The sequence below is a fragment of the Ceratotherium simum genome, chromosome 13 (genome assembly GCF_057802395.1).
Source record: "Ceratotherium simum simum isolate JZ-2026a chromosome 13, ASM5780239v1, whole genome shotgun sequence".
In the NCBI taxonomy this organism is placed as follows: domain Eukaryota; kingdom Metazoa; phylum Chordata; class Mammalia; order Perissodactyla; family Rhinocerotidae; genus Ceratotherium; species Ceratotherium simum.
This window is the reverse complement of record NC_141912.1, coordinates 54,317,033-54,343,086: the sequence shown is the minus strand read 5'-3', so window position 1 is coordinate 54,343,086 and position 26,054 is coordinate 54,317,033. Positions and strand designations below refer to the sequence as shown.

The 26,054-nt window shown below is 35.6% G+C and overlaps 1 protein-coding gene across 1 annotated transcript in view; it reads right to left on the bottom strand.

Moving 5' to 3' along the window:
* HCRTR2 (hypocretin receptor 2) overlaps window positions 1-26,054 on the bottom strand; it is a 136,610-nt gene that overhangs the window by 14,324 nt on the left and 96,232 nt on the right. The window contains exons 3-5 of the mRNA XM_087437887.1: window positions 20,307-20,485; window positions 12,994-13,237; window positions 5,808-5,923 (exon numbers count right to left, since the gene is read on the bottom strand). Of these exons, the coding sequence (XP_087294013.1) occupies window positions 5,808-5,923; window positions 12,994-13,237; window positions 20,307-20,485 (539 nt within the window). The remainder of the gene's footprint in view (window positions 1-5,807; window positions 5,924-12,993; window positions 13,238-20,306; window positions 20,486-26,054) is intronic.

Below are 26,054 nucleotides of genomic sequence, written 5' to 3'. Positions count from 1 at the left end.
CATCTACATTATCTAATTTGTTGGCATACAATGTTCATAGTACTCCCTCACTTTTATTTCTGTGTTGTCTGTGGTGATGTCCTTTTTTCACTTCTGATTTTAGTGATTTGAATCCTCTCGTTTTTCCTTGGCTAATTTAGGTAAAGATTTGTCATTATCTCTGATCTTTTCAAAGAACTAACTTTCAGTTGCATTGACTTTTTTCTATTGTCTTTTTATACTTCATTTATTTACCCTTTAATCTTTATTATGTCCTTTCTGCTACTTGCTTTGGTTTTTAATATTTTCTTTTAATTTCTTAAGATAGAATGTTGTGTTATTGGTTTGAGATCTTTCTTCTTTTTTGAACGTGGGCTTTTACAGCTATCAATTTCTGTCCAAGCACTTCTTTCTCTGTGTTTCATAAGTTTTGGTATGTTGCATTTTCATTTCAAAGTATTTTCTAATCCCCACGTGATTTCTTTTACCTATTGGTTAATTAAAAGTTTAATGTTTAATTTCCATATATTTGTGAATTTCCCAATTTTCTTTCTATGGTTAATTTCCAATATAATTCTAATGTAGTAGGAGAATGTACTTTTTACGATTTCAATAATTTTAAGTGTTTTGAGGCTTGCTTTATGGTCTATCATATGATCTAGCCTGGAGAAGATTCCATGTGCATTTGGGATGACTGTGCATTCTGCTAGTTTTGATGAAGTGTTCTATAGATATGTTAGGTCTAGTTGGTTGATAGTTTTGTTCGAGTCTTCTAGTTCCTTGTTGATCTTCTGCCTAGTTTTTCTATCCATTATTGAAAGAGGAGTATTAAAGGTTTTAACTGTTATTGTTGAATTGTCTATTTCTTCCCCTAATTCTGTTAGTCTTTGCTTCATGTATTGTGAGTTTAAATTGTTAAATGTATATGCTTATAATTTTTATATCTTCCTGATGGGTTGACTTATCATTATGAAATGTCCCTCTTTATCTATAGTAACACTCTTTGTTAATATCTCTTTTGTCCAATATTAGTATAGCTACTGCAACTTTCTTTTGGTTACTATTTGCATAGTACATCTTTTCTCATTATTTTACATTTAACCTATTTGTGTCTTTGAACATGAGATGTGTCTCTTGTAGATAGCAAGAGTTGGATCATGCTTTTTTGTTTCTGTTCTATATTCTGTCAATTTCTGGAGTGTTTCATTCATTTACATTTAATATAATTATTGAGAAGGTATGATTTACATTTTCCATTTTGCTATTCGTTCTCTCTCTATATTATGTCTACTTTGTTCTTCCATTCCTCCATTGCTGCTTGATTTTGTGTTAAATAGATATTTTCTACTATACAATTTTAATTATCATGTTGTTTCTTTCACTGCCTTTTTTTTTGAGTTATTCTCTTAGTAGTTGTCCTAGGGATTGCAATTAACAATTTAAACAATTTGTTTGCATTAATGCCAACTTAATTTCAATAATATACAAAAAGTTTGCTCCAATATAGTTTCATTCTCTCCTCCTTCCTTTGAATTACATCTTTATACATTACAAACTAAATCTCCACACTTTTATAATTATTGCTTTATACTCTTGTCTTTTAAGTCAAATAGGAGAAGAAAAGTATTACAAAAAATATACATTTATAGTCTCTTTTATTTTTACCTAACTATTTACCTTTATTGATGCTCTTTATTTCTAGGTGTGGACATAAATTAGTGCCTTTTGATCCTGCCTCTGCAATTACAATTTGCTGTCTATTTTCATGCATTAGCTGACTTGTCACTGTCTAATATTATTTTAAATTCTCTTAGAAGACTATTGGAGGATAAAGAGCAATAGAAGAGATTGTGATAAAAGTTGAGACGAAGAAGGTCTTTCAAATTTGGAAAGACTTTGGAAAGATGAAATTTAGTTTCCGACTCAAATATCTATTACAGTTCACCCCCTGGTTCCTCACACAGTACCAGACACATAGTAGATGTTTAGTAAGTATTTGTGGAATAAATCAACATGAGTCCGCATGATGATTAAGATTGAAGTGGTGAATTATATGAGGGCTGGAACTGGAAAGAATGCTGACAGCTGCCACACAGGGCCAAGTAAACTAAGATTAAGCAGATCTTAAAAAGTGGAGGTTTAGAGAAGAGTCTGTAGAATTTCCAGACTGACTCTGAGTCACATTGTCAAAGAAAGAGAGAATTTAAGCCATTGATTATAGCAAAGCATTGGATAATTCTTTCTTTCTTTCTTTTTTGTGCTGAAGATTAACCCTGAGCTAACATCCTTTGCCAATCCCCCTCTTTTTGCTGAGGAAGATGGGCACTGAGCTGACATCCATGCCCATCTTCCTCTACTTTACATGGGACACTGCCACAGCAGGGCTTAACAAGTAGTGCGTTGGTCTGTGCCGGGATCCGAACCTGCAAACCCCTGGACGCCAAAACACAGTGCTCGAACTTAACTGCTATGCCATCAGGGCAGCTCACGGATAATTGTTTTAACGTGTTTTAAAGTTCTTGAGAAAGTCAGACAAGGACACACACTTTGCTCACTAATAATCTTATACTTAATAATTCCAAAGTATGTAGCAGAATCCATGCATCTTCCTTATTTTAAGCAAATAGGACAGGCTCTCCATGTAATGGCTCACTTGATATAGCCTATGGCACACATAATGCCTAGGAACTCTGTTTATAGACATTAACAGTTGGAAATCGAGTTGCTCAAGCAGAATTCTACGTAATCACTCATTTGGGGTTAATTTACTTTATTGTGGCTGCTAAAGTGAGCTCAGCTGAACTTGCCATTTTCCATTCCAATCTGTTTTGTAAATGTTTTTAGTTTCACAGCCCAGGCATTTCACTACAAGTCTTCTGGATCACGTGGCTGGTACAAACCACGACAATTCATCAAAAGAATGTGGATTATTTCTAAACCTTCAATACAGTTTTGAACTTATTTTAGAGTTTGAGAAATGGAGAACTATAAGCTTAAATGATGGAGAAGTAAATTGTTTGGGGTTTGGTAGTTATCTAGTTATTCAACAAACATATTTGAATACTTTCTTTGTGAATGTACCATGTTAAATCTTGGGGATACAGCGATGAACAAGGCAGATTTAGGTACCCCAAGGTGTTTTAAAGTTATGTCAATCTGTAAGTAAATGAATAAGCAAATATAAGCATCTATTACATGTAATGCACATGAACCAGTAAAAATACGGAACTAGGGAATGCTCTTAACATTGAACATTCTACTCAAAATCTCAATCTCAATCAAAAATATCTTTATTCCTACATGTTTATTAAATGTTTTTTCTCCTTTAAGAAATTTTTCAAATTCTAATTTTTCTATGAACTTTTCTCTGAGTAACTGGGCAATGTATTCTCCTATCCTTCCCTATCTAAACTTTTCCAGCACTTTATTTCTACTCACTTTTTTTTTTTTTTGATAAGGTATCTATTGAACAACTGGTATATGCTAAGTATGCACTAACTGGAGGGATACAAAATGAAGGCTAGAGTGTACAGTCTTCATCTTAGTAGAAGACAAGAGACAGACAAATAAAAAAGTCATTATAATGTTATTTAAAAGTGCTAAGAATGTAGTCACATATACCAATTCAAAACATGCTTGCTATTTTAGAAATATAAGCAGATTAGTTGAAAGGCCAAATAACAGCATATACTATTAAGATATTTCATTTAACGAACACTTTCTATGCTCCAGGCACTTGAATTAATTCATCTAAAAAGTGTAACAACCCTATGAGTAGACACTATACAATCCCACTTTAAAGATGAGGAAAGAGAGGCACAGAAATTTAAGTAATTGACAAAATTCATATATCAACTGACAAAATTCATGATTGATCAGTCAATCAATCATGTATCAATGAAGATGATACAATCATGTATCATCTTCATTGTAGAGTCAGGATTGAAATTCCTGCATTCTGGACCTTGAGTCTGTCTTTTTGACTTCTTGGTACCATATCATTTCCAATTATTCACTCCTCAGCTTGTAAGAAGATCCCCATTGCCCTTTGACTTGCGGAGTCTTTCTGTGACAGAAGAATACCTCCTTTCCTCAAGGTAAAGCTTAACCACATGATTTGTTTTGGCCAATGAAAAGCGAGGAGACATAATATACGCCAGTTCAAAGGAGACATTTTAAGAGACGTTGCATGTTTCTTCCAGCTTTCTTGCCCTTTCCCTTGGTACCAGAACAATATGTCCCAGCAAGTGCTGCTCCTTCAGACTGAATTCTGGAATGACAGGATGAACGGACTACAGCTGCAGCCCATCTCCACTACTGACATGGAACATGAGTGAGACAAAATGTTGTTGCAAGCCGCATATTTTGGGGTTGTTTTTTAAAAGCAGAGTAACCCAGCAAAAACTGGCTGAGGTGATAATAGTTACCAATAAGTGGGATGCAATAGTAACAAACACCCTAAAATAGGCAGCATTGGCTTCATGGCCAAGTGGAGAGTGTTGAGGTAACTGTCAGTAAGATCTGGAAAATCAACACTCATGTTTTACAGGGTACACATTCGTTATTTTAGTTAAGAAGATTGAGGAACAGAATGCTAATAAGTGTGGGTACTGGCTGCATTTAAAAGGTCACAAAAAAATGGCTTCTTGCAAAAGTAGAGGAAAAGAGAAAATTTTGAAATTATGAAACATACAGGGTTGAAAAACGCAACTGTTGCTTCTATCCAACCACTAAAAGATGATATTGAAAGATGCTTTGAGTAACTGGAGTTGAATAAGACCCAAATTAAGACTTATCCTCTGAAAAGACCAACAAAAAGCTTGTGAAATCCTTTTAATGAATTAAGATGGCCACAGTAAATCCTTTCAGTTGGGTAAAATATGTCAGTGAAAACAAACTAAGGGTGTGGCTTTCCACAAGCCTGATAACTCAAAGCACTGACCATACGTTTGGAGAAAGAGAGAGATGCATCTCTAAGAAATATGACAGTTTAAGATACAATTTACAAATACAAGAGGCTGAGCTATATCCTTCGTACCACTACCTGTATTTGTTGGTGATTTCCTTCCAATCATCAAGGTTCAACTTAAATGCTACCTGCTCTGAATTAGATCTCTCTCCACTAGGCCTTCCTCTGGTCCTCTGTGCTTATATCTATTACAGCGATTTTCACTCTGCATCTGACTATGTCCCTCCCTTTAGACTGTGAATTCATCTGTGGCATAGATTGGAACTTTTAGCTTTTTATCAGACATGCATGCAAAAGACATACAATAAATATTTAATGAATGAATAAGTGAATGAATACAAACATTCGCTGACATAGCAAAATTACCTAACAATTTCAGTACTCCCAAATCAGCAGTATAAACAGTTTCTAATATTCTAAATTCTGCCTGATTCTTCTACTGTTCTAAAAAAGTAAGATCTTTGAAGATGGAGATTTAATCTATCTGTTAAAAATATATTACATAACTCTCATCAAAAATACAACGTTCTAGACTTACAGTCTCAGGAAACTTTAAAGGAATTTTTATTTGCTATTTCTTATAAAAAGTAAAATTAATCATATTAGTCCTAGATAAAAATCAAGTCAGTTAATCACAGAAGTTTAAAATTTAAAGTCATTAAGGCAGTACATAAAATACATTCCCTAAATATCACTCTAAAAAAAAATGCCTAGTCATATTTCCATGGCTAGGGACTCATTATTTTAGCAGAACACACAAGCCTTTGTTAAGCATATTATGTTCACTTAATCCATTCTTAAATTTTGTTTTTAAACACTTCCTAAAGAAAACACAAGGAAATTATTTGAAATGACATACCTGTCGGCACCAGAGTTTACGAAATATTTGCAGATAGGCCAATATCATAAGACACAGTGGTGCCATGTATGTCACCAGAAAGAAACAGATGTGATACATCTTGGGGTAAATTTCACCTGGAATGAAACCCAAAATAATAAAATCTTATAATTCATAGTTTTTTAAAAAGATACATCTGTCAATATTTTTTCCTCAAAGTACATATTTACCTTGTATATGATTTCACTGGCATGTTATATACACAAAAGGAAAAAAATAATTTGCAATACTTAACTACTTACATTTACTTAGTATATATGTATACATATACTAAAAGTGAAGTCTTAATTTCATTTATGTACTCAGGGTGGAATAGCAATTAGTTGTTTCTTAATTTGTGCTATCACAATCTATGTAAAGTCAAGTGTTCATTTCTCGAAAGGCCCTTTTTTGTTTTGATTACTTCTGACTAATTAATACAAATTTATTTGGGTTGTCCTATACTTGCATTTATAAGAAGGGACATGACTCCATCAAAACTTAAATTACTAATACTTTTGTTAAAATTGGAAGAGAATGTAAACTCAGTTGATTCCTCCTCATTAGAATATAAGTTTCCTGAGAAATGGGAAGCTATTCCAAGTTGTATCTTCAAATACAAATGTAGAAAAATTTGGAAAAATAAATACAACAAACGTTTGATAATGATTGTTTTTGTTGACTTACTGGAACATATACAAAATTCCTCTTTATGTTGTATATGTGTCTGTGTATATGTATGTATGCATGTACTTTTAATAAAAATGAGATTTTTAGGGCTTTCCAAAGTTAGTTTTCAAATCAATATGGGTATTTTCTTTTTCTTTTTTTTTTCTTTTGTGACGAAGATCAGCCCTGAGCTAACATCCATGCCAACCCGCCTCTTTTTGCTGAGGAAGACCGGCCCTGGCCTAACATCTGTGCCCATCTTCCTCCACTTTCTATGGGATGCTGCCACAGCACGGCTTGATAAGCGGTGTGTCAGTGCTTGCCCCGTATCCAAACCCTGGGACTTGGCAGCAGAGCGCGAGCACTTAACCTCTATGCCACCGGGCTTGCCCCCTCGGTGTTTTCTTTTTTTTACATCTATCTCACTAATTAGGCATAAGCACCTCTAGGTTTGTAGTGATTTCTTATTTATCATTAATTCTATGTACACAGGTGATAAGTATCACAGATTAGGCATTTATTAAAGAGTCAATTAATCAATTATTGAATGGCATTGCGGCTTAAGATTAATTTTTTTAACTTTTCTAAAATATACCCATTACTAACTTTTTAAATGCTTTAAAGGGTATTTTCCTTATACTAGTATTTGAATATATCACAGCAATCCAGTTACTTTTACTTAAACATAAAACAGGAAACAGAATATATTTTACATAGATTCCATGGATATTAAATGCAATAATTTGATATAATTCTAACTGAATGTTAACAAAATAAAAGTTTTCTTTTCACTTCTAAAAATTACATAACTTATTTTGACTTTGACTTTGGCAATAAGGTTGGTTCCAGACTGTTATTGAGGGATAATGTTATCATCTCCATGCATTTTATTCTTTTCATTACTTCTGAAAGGTCATGTAGAAGCATGAAGACTTGGTTATGTCATCAAATGTGGTAAGGGCAATTTGTACTCAGGGTTAACAAGGCAATTTGTACTAATAGTTATGATGATGACTCTAATAATTGATAACATTTATTGAACAATTATTCATTTATTTCTTATTGAGTATATTTCAAACATATCTATGAGTTGAATATCCTCCCCAATCTTGATTCCATAGCCTTATCTTCTAGAGTTGGTTGGGTTATTAGTCTCATTCTTCCTTCTAAAACTCTGTCTTCTTTCTGGGGTACATGTGTTTCTCCATTGTAATCTTCGGAGGGAGAAGCAGGGTGCTTATGCTCTGGGAAGTCTAAGAGAGAAATTTGAGGTATCATTTTTAGCTTCTCTGTGGCCCAGGTGGCTCACACCTCACTCATCAGTTTCTAACTTCCTTTCAAGTTTATCCTGTAAAACAGGTCAGTTACATAAAAAGTGATAGAATGTAAGCAGCCTGACTGGAGTAATAGTAAACAGCCCTTCCCTTTGAAGTGCTACAGCCTGAGCAGCATTTGGTGAGCCAATTTCAAAGGAAGTGGAGAGTGACCTCAGCACTTCCCAGGCATCTGAGTGCTTTGAACTTTTATTTGTTTTGAAGAAGTTGTCACATGAGCTTCCTACATAAAAATATACCTTTGAAGCTTACATACCTGTGAAGCCCTGATGTCTGCCTCAGACAAAATTGAGTGAGCAGAAGCAGATAGATTTGATAGGTAATTTTTTTTTAACTGCAGGTATGGATACCATCACTGTGATAACAGCTTGTAGTTTTAAACAGATGGGAGAGCTCATTCTGCAGTCAGTATATTTATGAATAGTTGGAAAAATATGTAATTGGCTGGCAAATGCATATTATGATAATGAATACCTACACAGAGAAAAGTTGATCAAGCAAAATTATACTTGCAGGCTAGGATAGATTGTTTTCATAAAAAGATTATTATAGATAATTGGGGAAACATGATAGTCTTAAATTCCTCATTTCATGCTTAGAGTCTAAGCTAATTGAAAACCCAGAAATGCCCCTGAAATTTTAAATCGTATGTGTTGAGACTATCTTTGAAGTCTCTGCACTTGATAAGCAATGTCTTCAATATATTTTAAGACATTTATATATAACCTAAAATGTAGCTACATAAAATTTGTTCCACTTAAGCCTTATCTAAATTAGGAAACAGCATATCAAACATTGACAACCATTAAAAATCAGTGTCTCTAGTCAACTGATGAATAGGCATAATCTGAATAAATTTTTGCATATACATCAAACTAACAAATCAGGAGCAAACGTAGATCTTTATTTAGTCTTTGAAATCAGAGATTAAAGAATAGTCATATATCAGACAGACAAAACTTAATTTCTCTCAGATGAGTTAAGGTTCATTATTGAGCCAACATGTTAATTTAATTATCTAAAAACTATGAACATTTTTCTCCTTCTTGTTATACCTATCAGGGATTCAATGGACAAGTAATTAAATATATTTTCCCAAATAGTCAATTTGGACTGTCTTTTCAAAGTTTATGGATTCATTAGAGTTTACCTGAATCTTTAATATGTTTTATCATCTTCTCTCTAATAAGTGTTTTCAATAAATGTTCCTATTAATACACATACACACATATTTATATATTTTCAAAATCTCATAATTGGCCAGATGCCACGATTAGTTTGAATGTAAAGAAGGGCTCCCTTGTGTCTTTTTTTCAGACCACCAAAAACAATTTGGCCGTAAGATCCAAGAAGAGAGAGATTACGAATCCCCAGTGTCCAGAACAATGTTTGACAAACAGTACATGCTCATAAACATTGGATGAATGAATAGTGAGACAATTATATCTTTGATTGAGTGCAAAAAGTAAGTTACTTTCCTTCCAATAGGATCTTTCCTGTGAAACTATACATTTCAAACCAAGCAATCAAGAAAGTATGGATATAATTCTGGAACAATTTTAAAAGTGTGAGTTGATGTGATTGACACAAACAATGAACATTGACAAATAAATATTTTAAAGATCTTTAAAACAAATATTAACATTTTATTTGTTTTTGAGTGTTGAGTGTATTTGTCAGAAGTTATGGTTTGCGGTCTTTTTTTTGAACAAGCCATAGGCAATGATGAATATAATGAGTGGCAAAAATTATTTACCCTTAAAATATTACATATGGCTGGTAATACTGTCCTTAAGACAGAGTTCTCAGTTATTTTGCACCGTGAATTGGACAGCATTTGCAGGACTTTCCCAGAAGTGATTTGATAGCTGTGGATGAAGTAACCACGTTGTTTACTGACTCCATGCTGTACTATTGGTTGTAGGATATCAACCTACAACCTATGTAGGTGTGATATCACTGTCTACTCTTATGACTATATTATTGATTTAACTTAGGATAAAGATAAGAAATAAAGTTCATGAATTAATCTCAAATACAAGATATTTCACAGCAAATTTTTAAAAATTGGGCTAAATGATATTTGGATTTTAAAGATGTTTGGACTTTAGAGAGCTGATACTGTACAATATACTTTCCTATGGTGCTTTTAGATTGTGATTCTCACACATGTGTCTGAATTTTAACATTTTAAGTTGAACATAGACTTATAAATTGCTTACTTTAACAAGGCTTATGATATGTAAAAATCATTATAATAAACTAAATGTCTAGTGAGGAAAATGATAAGAACCTGCTTTGAATTCTTTTATATTTTTCTTGAGAACATTAACTGATTAACAATTTCATTTAATATTCAAAAAGATAACTTCATAGATTTTACCATTCAATTTTGTGGATGATCAACTCAATTCACTATCACTTATTTTAGCCTTTATAATCATTTTAAGTAATTATAGGCTAATATAAAATCACTTTCAAATAGTTCTCCTAAATAACTTCTGAAGGCTGAATTTAGATTTTTTTGGTATTCAACAATAATTGTTTTTTTTGAAAGAACATGTCCATGCTAGAGCTAGATAATAAAATGCTAGAGGTTGAAATTAATTTTGTATATTTATATTTATTGCTCAAATGTAATTAGAAAATGATGTGGCTATCTGCTTAATCATAATAACTTACAGAAATCCCTAGCTCTGCAGTCTTGTTGTTAATGGGGGTTAATACTACTTAATCATTCAGGGCAAAGCAAAAAGAAGGTCATAAAGGCAGCCCACAAACTTATAAATGAAACTAGTTACCAAAATACTTTACAGAAAATACTACTGACATATATTAAATAATAGGTGGGTATTTTATCTAATTACCATCTCCATAAATTTAAAGGATCCCAACTTTTGAGTTAGAAACTTAGACTTAAATGTACTTGTTTGCTTCAAAATCTTGAGCAACTAATTTAATTTATGGCTCAATTTCATCATGAATTAACTAAAGCATTCTGATCAAGAGATCCTTAGGCTATTTTCCAACTATAACTCATTGTACAGGAATTGCATAAGAGACATGTCACAATCAGTCCCAATCCACCTTCTTTCCAAACACAGTTCTTTAGTCTGCATACCCTACATTCCAGAAACTACAAGTTTGGACCCTCTTCCTTTCTTCTTCAAGTGATGGTGCCCATGGTGTGGATTTTCTTGCTTTCTGGGACACCCTTTTCTCTCTTCTTGGCCTGGAGAATTCCTGCTCATCTTGAATGCTTTGCTGAAATGTTAGCACCTCCTCTGTAAATATCTGTTCATATGACCAGGACTCAGTTTGTCCTCTCATTTGTATTCCTAGCATGTTGTATATCAGTATATTAAAATACTAATCCCACCGTACACATTTGTTTATTTGCCTTTCAGCCTCACTGGGTAGAATGTGTTCCCTTAGGCAGAGTCTGTTTCTCTCCAGGTTGGCACAATTCCTGGCATATCCTAAGTACTCAAGATGTTGTTTGAAAATTAAACAAATGGGACTTAAGAGACTTAAGAAATATTCCTACCGTTTTGGAATTTCCCATTCATTTTGTTTTTGTTTGCACTGTTAATGGGGAAAGTCGAGAAAAACTGAAGATGAGCCAGAGAAAGCACAGCAAAAGAATTGCAATGTTAAAAAGGAAGAGTAAATCTCAACAATAAAAAAAAGGGTATATAATATTTGGGGTAATAGATAAAGCAAATTATGAAATTTTAGTTGTTATAGATCTTTGGATAATATTTGAAATAATTCCAATGTCTTTTAAATTTTATCTTGCTATAGTACAAGCATAAGTCTCATTTTTCAGTTACTGACTTTCTCTCTTTTCAATGTTCCAATAAAAGTATCAAGGTAGGAATTAACATAAAATCAAAGATTCAAATACTTCAAAATGCCAGATCCCTAAGGAATTCCTTGGGTGCACTGCTTTTTTTGATACATCAATCTAATAAGCATAAATGTACAGCTTTCTAATAAACAAACGCTTTCCTAATGTTTAAATTCCCTAAACATACGCCATTGTTATATACTTATCCAGAAGAGGGCAGATCGTTCTCCTCAAATTTCACGGGATAATTTTGTAAATTGCACCTGCTATGCTGAAATGCAGGATTATTTTATTTCCTGTCATTCTTTGCTGTATCCAGATTTGTGCCATGACCAGGCACTGATAGAAGCTGCCAGAAGCTTCATCACTGATAGAAGGTTTTCTACTATTACAGAAAAACCTCAAAGACTGTCACTGAAACTTTTGAACCAAAGGAGCATAAGGCCTCCCAACTTCTGCTTGTCTAAATTTTTAACTACCATACATATCAAATGGGAAACCAAAAAGGATTCATAATTAATATAATTCTTAAATCATATAATAATTATGCCAGTGATAAAATTTATCAATTTAATATGTTATGAATAGAGAAAGCAAATCTAGATAATTTGACTCAGAGAACAGCATATGTCCACCTACTCAACTCCAGTCATGTTCCCAGGTAGGACATGGTTTTACAATGAAAAATCCAGTTGTATTTGAAACCATTAGGGAACTTGACACTTGAGGCAGTATAATGTTGAATCATCTTACAAAATGCTAATCATTCCAGAATACATATTTGGATTTATATAAATGAGTTCTTTTCATTTTTTTTTTGTTTTTTTTTTTTTTTGGTGGGGATGATTGTCCCTGAGCTAACATCTGTGCCAATCTTCTTCTATTTTGTATGTGGGATCGAGCATGGCTTGATGAGCGGTGTGTAGGTCCATGCCAGGGATCTGAACCCATGAACCCCGCGCCACCAAAGTCGAGCCTGCAAACTTAACCACTATGCCAGGCTGGCCCTGAGTCCTTTTCATTTTTTAGGAAAAACTAATGTAACCAAATCTGAATTGTGGAATAAACTCCTCCTTTCATTCTCTATCTGAAAACTAGAAAACAGTGCCTAGCATTTCCAAGGGACCAAGATAGGCATAGTTATTCTGTGAAACTATTTTGGGTTTCAACTTGGTTTTCATGCTTTTACAAAAACCAAATATATTAACAAATTCCAATAAAATATACGAGGTCGGCTTTACAATGGTTATGCAAATCAAATGTTCAGTTTGCAGCTATAATATAAATGTCAGCTTGTGGGTCACAGCGTACTTACCACCCCAGCGCTCATCACACACTGTAAAGAGAGTGGTTTTATTGGCTAAGCCGGGGAGCATGGTGCTGCACTCCATGACAATAGCCTGAGGAATCATTATAATGCAGGAGACAATCCAGATGATGACAATGCTATTCCGGGCCCGCTTGGCTGTGCTCTTAAACATCAAAGGGTGACAGATCGCGTACCATCGATCCAAGGCAATGCAGCTCAGTGTGAGGACAGACACGGACACTGACACAGTCTAGAGAAAAAAGATCACAGTATAGAGAAGCACCAGGTGTTAAATGGATCACTCGACATTTTTACTATATTAGAAAGGTAGTCACAACAGATAACCATGTTCAAAGTTGCCGAAAATCATTTTGTGCAAGTGCTTTCTACTAAAAAAAGAATTTGACAAATAATAATATTAGAAATATATTAGGAAAAACCCATATTTCTTATTAAACACGAAAAAGATGCTATGGAAACATTGCAATTTTTAATGCAAAATGTATTAATTTATAACATGGCATTCTTTGAATAATTACTATCATTACTTTGCCTTGAAACTTTTCCATTGATGGGGAAACCATATCCTCAAGTGGCAAAAATAAAACACGTATGTTTAGTGTGAACTGTAAATCTCTTTTTCCCTTATAGAGAATAATATGACAAGTTTTTCTTATGAATTATCATATAGGAAATTGATTGCAATTGCATTTAATTAGCATCCTTGAATTATGGGCATCTCATTTCATATTTTCAAATAACAAAGGCTATTTGTACATCAGTTCATTCCAACATATCACACCCAAAGAAAAGCATGAGTTATGCTAAAAGAAAATGTTCTGCATATGGATCTCCTTACCATAGTTTGCTAATTGCTGGTATAAGCAACTTACCTCTAAAATTCAAATAAGTTCACCTCACCCAGATTTCCACATAATTAACAACACCACAAATGATACTTTAACTTGGAACTTTGAGGAAATAGTAAAGAAATGTGTTAAGTATGCCTACACCCACATGATCAGTTTATGAATTATATTTAATGTATACTCCTATACTGGATGAACCTTGATTCTGGTATCACTCTCAACATCCTGTCTTTAAAAAGAAGCCTCAATCTCTTTCCCATTATTTTTTTTTATTACAGATCTTTATTTATTTTCTTCTTAGTACTTAGCACATAGTACAATTATTTTGTTTAATAAATTTATTTATTTTCTATCTTCTCTATGGAACAAATCTCTATGGCAGGAGGGATTGCTATTTTTTTTTTCACAATCCTGGCCCCAGTACCTGGCACAGTGTTAGATATGCTTAATAAATACATTTTTTGAAATTAATGAAGAGTTGTAAGCCTCAGTCTAAGGTAACAGATGCGGTCCAGTCATCCTCTCTTTTCTCTGTCCTAGTTGTACTGATGCCACAATATGCGGAAGGGCAGGTATCTCTGCCTGTTACGTCAGGACCTTCCCTGTTGATGCATTGACCATAGGTGCATATACGTGAAAAGATCTAGGAGCCAGCGCGGCACAGGAGAAAGGGCTCTGGGCTAAGCATCAGGATGACCTATCTATTCTCACTCTCCCACCAGCCAGCTGTGCAATGTAGGGTGACCCACTTTACAGCTTTCAGCCTGAGGTGTATGTGTTGTTATTTTCCCTGCTAAATGTGTGAAATTGATAGGATAATATTCTTGCCACTCTGATTATTTGGATTCTCTTTGGGAAAGGCAGCAGAGTATAATTGGAATCAATTCTACATCCACATTTCCTGGGCATGAATCTTATCTCACTTGATAAAAGTGTGATCTTGGGTGAGTTATTTAACCTCTCTGTGCCTCAGTTTTCTTACCTGTAAAACTGGGTGATAATAGTACCCAATCATGAAATCGTAGGGAAGTCAGTTGAGATGTGAAATGCCTAGCCCAGGGCTGGCACATACATGCTGTGTAAGTGTTTGTTATTACTTACTTTGATTATGGCAATGAAAATGATGATTATACTATTAGTTTTCCATTCTCAAGCTTGGAGTTCTAGCTTTTAATAAGAACAGACTGATTTTTGCTGAAGAATAATCATAGAAATCACAAATAAAGGCCTAAACTATGCTCAATTCTTGGAGGGTAAATTACATTTTAAGTGTAATCTTAAAGGGTTGAGCTCTATCAGAGTTAGCTTAGACTGGTTGATGACTCTTGGGAATTCCATGGTGCTACCTTATCAAGACTCCTTCTCAAACCAATCTCCCTTTTCTCCTAACCTCCATTCCTTCCTTCCCTGCAAATATGCCAAACACCCAGGGCACCTCAATACTGTTGCTAATTTGAGAATAGAACTGTGGCAGTCTAGATCTGCACAGTTGACTTTTAATAGTTGCTGGGCAAGGCTATATTTATCCAATCTAGCAATTAGAAGTGTAAAATGTTCAACAAGTCTTAGCAATTTATTATTCATGAATTCTAATCAACATGGGTGAATGGGATAGAAGTAGTATGATTCAAATTGGAAAGTCATTTCTAGTATTTCCCTCTATTATTAGACAGTAGTAATCCAAAACAGTTCACTTGAAAGACTGCCATCCAGTGTCAACAGTGAGCCGAGGTGCAGTGCCTTCTCTGGTATGTGGCAACGTGAGAGAATATGCTGGTCTGGTTAATCTAATAGCAGAATCCATTGAATGGACCCTTGGCAATCAATGATTTAATATTCGCTGTATGACTGTATTTGCTGTTGTATAATACACACTAGCATCCAATTTATAATAGTTCTTGGGGGAGATATAAAATTGCATCTTATTGTAAGTGATGATAAATGAGATTTGTTGCTGCTTTTTACTTCTAGGAGTGCACTTCTGGGTGCCTTTTTCATTTAGATTTTGATATAAGCTCAAATTGACCTGATCGTAAATCATTAAGGAAATGAATCCAGAGGGATTATGAAGTGGAGTGAGACGATGTGAACTTCTTCTGCTGTCAGGAGCTTGATCTTACACTCATACTACGGGCACCCTGTGGTCAGGGCAACATTGGAGACTTTCTTTGGTGGAGACTGAGTCTGTTTTATGCTAGCACATAGATATGACAAAAGGAGACCTTCAGAGATCCATGATGAGCAGAAATGGAAAATTTTGCCATATCACAGATTTAAATGACAGGTCTTAATAGATTGGAAGGTGAGAAAGCGTGACTGAGAGAGCGAGGGATCCTCTCCAACCACCCAGCACCCACCACCCCCATCTCAGTTGGCTTTTGTTCTTCTTTTCCTGGCATTGCCTGTGCAAAGCCTCTTCTGCAGTTAAAAAAAAAATCACTCTGAAAAAGTAGCCAACTGCTCTTGTAAGTGTGAGAAGAGAAATAAAATGTATTATAATTTTCTGAGAAATCCATGATAATTATTCAGCAAATTGCCCAATAAATGTTAATGGCTGTCAGTTTACAAAATTATTAAAGATACAAAAGAATTACTTTAATCATTCATCTAAGCTTTATTACATCTGTGAGATTTTAAAGATTTTTGAGCATATGCTGAAGTGTTGTAGTATATCAATCATAAATCTAAAGGTTGTATTGTATTGTATTTAGAAGAAAATGAGCATATAAATCATAGAAAATGAGTAAGTGTCCAAGGAATCTTAAATGAAACCAAATAACCTTAAAATTTGGCTGGGTATTTTGTAATATGTTTTTAAATATTCAGTAGGACATAAGCACCCTATCAGGGATAAAAGCCAGCAGATTCAGAACATCACAACAAAGGGAAAAACCTAGTCCAATTTAAGTGACTGGCTTATCGCCCCTTGGCACCGTTCATTCCGTTTGGACAAAGTCTACGGAAAATGGACAATAAATATTGAGAGAATTTGGAGATACTAGTTTTACCAGTACACCCGTATTTTTGTGCATTTACAACTTTCCATTAGGAAGTAATGTTGAATGAGGTAACGAATGGATCTAGTCTCTCCCATCTGACTCAGATCCTGTGGTCACTCAGTAGTTTTCTCCTTGGCTTACGGAGAAGAGGATCAACTGAGGAGTTAACTAGACCGGACACTGTTTATGGAGTAGCAGGTGGAATCTATCAGAAGATGAAGCTGTCCCTCCAACTGTAGGACTTGTTAACAAGTTGTGCAGTGTGAAAGCATACTGTCAATAACTTTGAGTGCTTATGCCCTCCATGCCATGCTCTGCCTCACTCGCTGCTTGCAGTCTCCTCGAGTGCTCATGGGAGAATCTGAATGCCAGGTCTGTAGAAAGGCATCACTGCGCATTAGAGCAGGACTGCACGTCCCACAGGGTGCTGCACCCCTCCCTCATCACCCCACTCTCCACTGGTGGCGGGAATCTTCTGGTTCACAGAGAGAGCATGAAATATTTTCTCTCAGCCAACAAAAGATTCTAGACAACTGAAGCCAGCTTGAAACTTAAGAGGATCTCCAAAATTTCCCCCTGGGTGGTTACTGGAACCAAGAGAAATAAAAATTTTGCTAGAAGTACTACAGAGATGGTGAAATACTAGAATTCTCCGCTGTTTATGATTTCCCCAGTGTCTCCACGCAAACACCATAAGGCCCATTTCTTACAAATGTTTTTCTATGAGGATATTTTTCTCTGTTGTTCAATGTAGCATTTTGCTCAAAAACTTTGCTACAGTTTACTTTTGTAACCTATTCATGGTTTTCAGCCAACTGACGTAAACTAACCTTATAGTTAAACTTAGTGTTTGCAATGAAGCTTATAGCTTCCACGGCATTTTTCACTCACTGTGCTATCAAGGATGTCTGACCTAAAAAATTATCACTTCTCTTTATAAGAGGTCGTTGAAGAACTATCAAGCTAAAGATCTCTCTGTAACATTTCGGATCCAAAAGCCTAATCAATATAATTTCTAGCAATGGGCTACTTGTGGTCTCCTCCAACTTTTTGTTTTTATTAAGACTTCATATTTTGGAGCACGTTTAGGATCACAGCAAATGAAGAGAAGGTACAGAGATTTCCCATATACCCCCTGCCCCCACATGTGCATGACTTCTCCTATTATTAACATCTCCCACCACAGTGGTACATCTGCTACCATTGATGAACCTACATCGATACATCATAATCACCCAAAGTCCATAGTTTACATTACAGTTCACTCTTGTATTGTACATTCTATGGGTTTGGACAAATGTATAACAACATGTATCCTCTATTATACTATCATACATTATGCTGCCTTAAAAATTCTCTGTGATCTGCCTATTCATCCCTTCCAACCCCTGGCAACCACTAATCTTTTTGCTTTCTCCATAGTTTTCTCTCTCCCAGAATGTCATATTATTGGAATTGTATAGTATGTAGGCTTTCTCAGATTAGTTTCTTTCACTTAGTAATAAGCGTTTAAGGTTCCTCTGTGTCTTTTCATGGCTTGCTATCTCACTTCTTTTTTTTAGGACTGAATAATATTCCATTGTCTGGATTTACCACAGTTTATTTATCTATTCATTTGCTGAAGGACATCTTGCTTGCTTCCAAGTTCTATTAATTATGAATAAAGCTGCCATAAGCATTTATATGCAAAATTTTTGTGTGGACATGTTTTCAGCTCCTTTGGGTAAATACCAAGAAGAGCAATTGCTGGATCATATAGTGGGACTGTGTTTAGTTTTACAAGAAACCATCAAATTGTCTTCCAAAGTGGCTGTACCATTTTGCATTCTCACCGGCAATGAATGCTCCACATCTTCACCAGCATTTGGTGTTGTCAGCTTGCCAGAACTTGGCCATTCTAATAGGTATGTAGTGGTGTCTCGTTGTTTTAATTTGCATTTTTCTGGTGACATATGAGGAGGAGCATCTCTTCATATATATCGGTGCCATCTGTGTATCTTCTTTGGTGTGGTATCTGTTAAGGTCTTTGGCCTATTTTTTAACTGGGTTGTTTGTTTCCTTATTATTGAGTTTTAAGAGTTCTTTGTATATTTTAGGTAACAGTCCTTTATCACATGTGTCTTTTTCAAATATTTTCTCCAATCTGTGACTTTTCTTCTCATTCTCTTGACATTGTCTTTCATAGAGCAGAAGTTTTTAATTTTAATGAAGTCAGCTTATCAATTATTTCTTTCATGGATCATGACTTTGGTGTTGTATCTAAAAATTCACCAATATATCCAAGGTCATCTAGATTTTCTCCTATATTATCTACTAGGAATTTTATAGTTTTGTGTTTGACATTCAAGTCTATGATCCATTTTGAGTTACTTCTTGTGAAAGATGTAGGGCCTGTGTCTGGATTCATTTGTTTGCATACCAATGTCCAGTTGTTCTACCAAGTATCATTACTGGAAGCATCTTTTTATTTCCTCCATATCTTGTGATCACCATCTAAGAGACTGGATGGAATAAGGACTAGGGGGTGGAGGACGGTTTTGGGAAGACAAGTAGAGAGTGGCTACCATTTCACTCATTGTCCAATTGCTAAAGGGAATCCATGTCTTTGAGTACTGTGGCTGTGGCCACCAGTTTGGGAATTTTTTTTCAAAGATTTTAGAGCTATCAGAATACCAATAAGAAAATTACTCTGAAAGTATTTGTTCTTAATTTCTTGAAAGGCAATTAGCTATAGAAAAGCTGCTTTCACTACTGAACAATAGAACATTGGATGATGATGATGGTGATGACTGATGTTTATTGAGAACCACACTATGTTTTTATAAGATCATCATCTTCCAGAGAGTAATCACTTTGCCAGGTTATTTATATAAATCATCTAAGTAAACTATTATAACAACCATAGGAGATAGCTGTAATAAAAATTATTATTCTTTTTAAACAAGTGAACCACAAAGAGCTTATGTATTTGGCTTGATAGCATACAATCCGTGAATGGCAGAGCAGAGATTCCAGACCTAGCAGTTTGACTCAGAAGCTACACTAAAACCTGTTCACTGCATTGCTTTGATCACATAGCTCTTAATTTCTCAGTATGAAATGAAACTACTTATAAAAATAGATGGCTCTCGATTATTTGGACTGGGAGAGGCTCAATCATTAATTTGTTCAGGTTCCTTATTTTATAATCAGAAAATTAGAGATCCAAGAAGTAAAATGTTTGTGCAGCATCTAATGATGACTTGAGGATTCTGTTGCTTTACTTTTACTGAGAACTTAACTTGTTTACCCAGAAAGTCTCAAATATTATTTTCCTTAAGTTTGCCAATTTCTCAGGCAAGTATATTTCTTTCTTATCTCATTGGTTAATTTACTTGAGGGCCATGACTATAGTTGAAAATACTTCCAGTAACACCTGTGTTTGAACCAAAAAAGTGTGAAAAACAATTACCTGTAAATAAGGAATCACTTTACACAGGGACTGTCCAAAGAACCAGGTCTCAGTGATGTCCACAACAAGCGTGGCTGGAAGGCAGGTGATGGTCACGAGCACATCAGCCAGAGAAAGGTTGACTATGAAGTAGTTGGTTACCGTCCTCATGTGGTGGTTTTTCCACACTGCCACACAAACTAATTTGGAAAGAAAAGGGAATAGTAATTGTTATGGACTGAATGTTTGTGTCCCCCTCCCCCAAATTTATATGTTGAAATCCTACCCCTCAATGTGATAGTATTAGGAGGCGTGCCTTTGGGAAGTGATCAGGTCATGAGGGTGGAGCCCTCATGAATGGCATTAGCACCCTCGTAAAAGAGAATCCAGAGAGATCCCTCACCCCTTCCAACATGCGCAGACACAGAGAGAAGGCAGCTGTCTATGAACCAGGAAGCAAGCCCTCACCAGACACTGAATCTGCCAGTGCCTTGATCTTGAACTTCTCAGCCTCCAGAACTGTGAGGACCAAATTTCTGTTGTTTATAAGCCACCCAGTTTATGGTATTTTATTACAGCAGTCCAAACAGACTAAGACAGTAACTAAAGAAAGAAAATAGGTACAAATGAAGAAACACTGCCAAGATAATTAATAGTCCTGTAAAGTCCACAAATAAATATTGAAAGGGAAAGATAATTTAAGGTTGTGCTGTGTTCTCATTGAATCAGTCAATCTGTGTGAATGCTGAATACATGCTTAAAGTCAGTTCATTCATCTTGCAAGACATTTCTCAATGGATCGTAAGACTGTGTTTCCTTTTGCTTGATTTTGAATTGAAATTCCCAGAAGTTAAAGAACAATCTTTGATCCTTCTTTCTATTTCCTCAGTACTCGGCATGTAGTAGATACTCAAGAAATATTTACCTAATTGAGATGAATTAGGAGCTAGATATTTTCAATAAACTGTGGTTTGACTCATCCATGAAGTTTACCCTTATCTGCTCCCAAACCCTGAATTTGGAACCTTTAAAAGATGAAGAGGCTTAAAAGACAAAAGTGAACAATTATTCGGTCGTTATTATTGCGAAATACTGAGCTAGCCGGCTCATATACTTAGCTTGTTTAATTTTGATAACAATCCCAAGGGAAGACATTATTACCAACATTTTATACATGAGGTTATTGAGGAGCAGGGAATTCATGGAACTTGTCTGAGGACAAATGGCTCACAAAGCACACAACTATAGTTACAACTAGGATTAAACACCGAGTGAAGAGCTGGTCTTTTCACCACACCGGTTGCTTCCCTTTGTGAAAATGAAGAAAGAGTTATAACAAAGCACATATCAATTCGAGAAACTCAATCCTCTCTCCTTTCTATTACTCTTGATGGCCTCTAAACATCACCTTAAATCAAATATGCTTTTCAATACTTTCACAGCCTTCCTCATTGCCTTTCAGTATATCCTTAGGTTTAAAAGCTGTGCTATCTCATTCAGTTGCTCTTTACGGAAAGAACATCCAGTTCTTGATTATCTGTCCTCCCTCTGTCTGGTGTATCCAATGGTTACATAATCACTGGCGTCAGAATTCTATAGGTGTAAGCACTGCTACCCACGTTTATTGATGGGTTTGCTTCACTGAAAGTAACTGTGAATTTGCCTGGGGTATCATTAACCTGTCAGAGCTGTCACCTATGCACCCAAATGATGCAGTGATTAGTAATCTTATAGAGGGAAGAAATAAAAGCACATTTTGTTAAATTTAAGTCACTGAATGAGGATTTCTTTTTGACAATTATGTACCATTTATTAAGAGTTTCATATGCTGAAAAACACTTTTACTAGCTCCTGAAGCTGAAATTACCCTTCAGTCACCAACAGATGCTCATTTAATAAAATATTTGAATTTCTGAGGATTTAATTTTGAAAACTTCACATCTTCCTCTAACTCCAGCACACTGCTACCCAAAAACTCAGATGAGCTTTATTAGGGTAAACTATAGTCTTTATTATCTGAAAATGATGCTGCTGAATGATTTATTGCTCAGAAACACTTAAAACACACACACACACACACACAAACACATCCTAGCAGTTGACTAACACATTATCACAGCTTGTAATGAGAAAATTGACAAAAGTATCACACTGCTTATATTTGGTCAATAAATGATCCAAATGGTATAATTTTGGATCTAGAAAGGAAAACAAGACATGATAAAATACAACCACTTCTAGCAGAGTTGGAAAGACAGTGCTAATGCATTATGTCTAACCAATATGAAAGCAAGCATATTTTCCACCACTTCTATGCTACTTGCTATATGCCATGTCCTGTTCTAAGCAATTTAAATTATTAACTAGTTTAATCCGCAGAATAACACTGTGAAGTGATTACTATTACTGTCCCTGTTTAACAGGTGGGAAACTGAGGCTAGAGAGGTTATGGAACCTACCTAAGACAAATAGCTAGATATAGCTAATAGTAAGCATTAGAGCTTAAATTGAAATCTTATCTACCATGCTATGCCATTCTATTATACCCTTTACTGAAACAAAAGATGAAAAGGAAGATGCCAACCCTTATTTGACAAGACTTTAATATAGGTTCATAGAATTTTGGAACTGGAGATCATGCAGTCTAACTTGCCATCTGATGCATAAGTTACCTCCACAACATCCCTGCTCCATCCTGCTCGAACATTTGTAATAGTAGGGAATTCACAACTTGCTAAAGCCCTTGATTTCATTTTGTGGTGGCTTTAACTACTAGCAAGTTCTTGTTTACCTTGAGTCTATATCTGTTTCCCTTTCATTTCTGCTCATGGGTTCTTACTTCTTTCCTGGAACCGAAGGAATAAACCTTATCTATGTTTATCTACATTGTACCTGTATTAGTTTCCTAGGGCTGCTGTAACAGAGTACCACAAATTGGGTGTCTTAAAACAACATAAATTGATTATCTCGCAGTTCTGGAGGCTAGAGTACAAAATCAAGGTGTCAGCAGGGCCATGCTCCCTCTGAAACCTGTAGACAAATCCTCCCTTGACTCCCTACTAGCTTCTGGGGGTTTGCTGGCAATCTTCGACATTCCTTGGCATCAGCTGCATAACTCCAGTCTCTACCTTCATCATCACATGACATTCTTCTGTGTCCCTGTCTTCACATGGCTGTCTTCTTATAAGGACACCAGGCATATTGGATTATGGGCTCTCTCTACTCCAATATGACTTCATCTTAACTAATTATATCTGCAATGGCGCTATTTCCAGATAAGGTCACATTCTGAGGTACGAGGAGTTAGCACTTCAACATCTTTTTTTGAGAGGGACACAATTCAATCCATAACAGTCTTCCCTCTGGTCCTTAAAAATTTATATCCTTCCCACGTGCAAAATACATTCACTCATCACATTGGCCTCCAAATTCTTAACCCATTCCAGCATCCCATCTAAATCCAAAATCTCATCTAAATCTAGAATGGGTTACATTTGGGGTATGGTCCTTCCCAAGGCAAAATTTCTCTCCATCTGTGGACCAGTGAAGCCTAGAAAACAATTGTCTACTTCCAAGATACAATGGTGGGGCAGGCATAGTATAGACTTTCCCATTCTAAAAGGGAGAAATTGGAAAGAAAAAGGGGTCATTGTTCTAAAGCAACATTGCAACTCAGCCGGGCAAATTCCATTAGGTTTTAAGGTTTAAGAATAATTTTCTGTGGCTTAGTGCTCTCTTTTCCTAGCCCAACAGGGTGGTGGCCACGACCCCCTCAGCTCTGGATGTTGGCCCTGCCCTCTGGAAACTGAAGTGAAATCTTTTCTTGCCTCTTTCTAGCTTCTGGTGGTTTGCCAGCAATCTTTGCTGTTCTGTGACTTGCAGCTATATAATGACAATCTCTGCCTTCATCATAATATGGCGTTTTTCTGTGTCTCTCTCTTCACGTGGCCATCTTCTTAAAGGCCGCTAATCATATTGGATTAGAGGCCAACCTTACTCCATCATGACTTCATCTTAATTAATTATAGCTGCAAGAATCCTATTTCCAAATAAGGTCACATTCTGAAGTACGGGGGTTAGGACGTCATCATATCTTTTTGTGAGGACACAATTGAACCCGTAACAGTAGTCATTCAAATATTTAAAGACCACAGCTATGACCATTCCCCAAGTCTTTGCTTACCCAGGCTACATATCTCCAGAATCCTCATGTGCAACTGCAGGGTTTTGCATCCCCTATGACCCTGATCTGTTTATTTTGAACACACTCCAGATTATCATTAATGGCTCTAAATGATCCATCTGTAACTGCACACATGTTTCTGGGTGCAGTCTAACCAGGGCAGTGAAGAACAAGATGATTGCTTTGGTCAGTATTTCTCTATTAATACAGCCTGAGATCTTGTTAGCTTTCTTTACCCCCAAGTCACATCTTTTTGCATCATATATGTATATAATTACTAGAAATTGGTTCCCTCATGTAGATGTTTCTTTACCTTTGAATCTTGGGGAGAAAAAGAAGGAAAAAAAAGAAATCTATAGAGAACATTATTGGGACAATTGGAGAAATATGAATTTGGAATTCATGTTAGATAATATTACTGTGCCATTTTAAAAAATCTTAAGTATGGTGTTCACATTATGTACATTCAAATATGAAAGACTATGGCTATGCCTAATTCTCAAGACTTGCTTCTCTAGGCTAAACATCACCAGACTCTTCACGTATAATAGCAGGATTTTCTCTGTCATCGCCCTGGTCTCTTTATTGTGAAAATGCTGCAGATTACCACTAGATATCTCTGAGCTATCCAGAATTGCACACACATCTTCAGGTGCATATCTCCTAAATTTGTGTTGAACAAATATCTATTTGTTCATTCACCCATTCAAAGTATTAAAGATCCAAGGTGAACACCACTTTCTCCTGATAGCACATCAAATTTATGCAAAGTTAAATTCACCATCTTTTCCTATATTCTCAATCTGGGCTTTATATTTCTCTGAAGTATATTAGCCTGCCTTTTTCTCCCCAGTACCTATGTTTGAAACTCCCCAAATATCTCCTACCTCTATAATTTTCTTTCTATTCCTACTGCAAATACCCAGATCATCGTAACCATTAGCTAGAGTATTGCAATAACTCCCCGATAGTTTGCCATGCACCCTGCCTATCTTTACTCCTATCCATTTTATCCACTGATACCATTTACTCCGGTTCCATTAATTCTTTCATTTCAACAGGAGCTCTCCTTTTCTTCATCATTAAGTACAAAATCCTCAAATGGCCATTCTACTATTAAGTTTTAGTTGAACTTTCCCCCTATATCTTGCAATAGTGCCCATAAAATGCCATAGCTAATGCCATTCCTCTGTTTGCAAATAACCATACTCCATTTCAACCCCCTTTTCAACGAATTAAATCCTACCAAAAACCATCCCAAACCAATCAAACCAAAAAGTTTCTGTTTCATAAAATCTCTTTTAATTAGCCTAACTCAACATGACTTCTTTCTTTTTAAAAACCCTATTAGGGGGCTGGCCCAGTGGCCTAGTGGTTAAGATCACGTGCTCTGCTTCGGTAGCCTGGGGTTCACAGGTTTGCATCACAGGCTCAGACCTACACACTGCTCATCAAACCATGCTGTGGCAGCATCCCACATACAAAGTAGAGGAAGATTGGCCAGATGTTAGCTCAGGGACAATCTTCCTCAAGAAAAAGAGGAAGATTGGCAACAGATGTTAGCTCAAGGCCAGTCTTCCTTACCA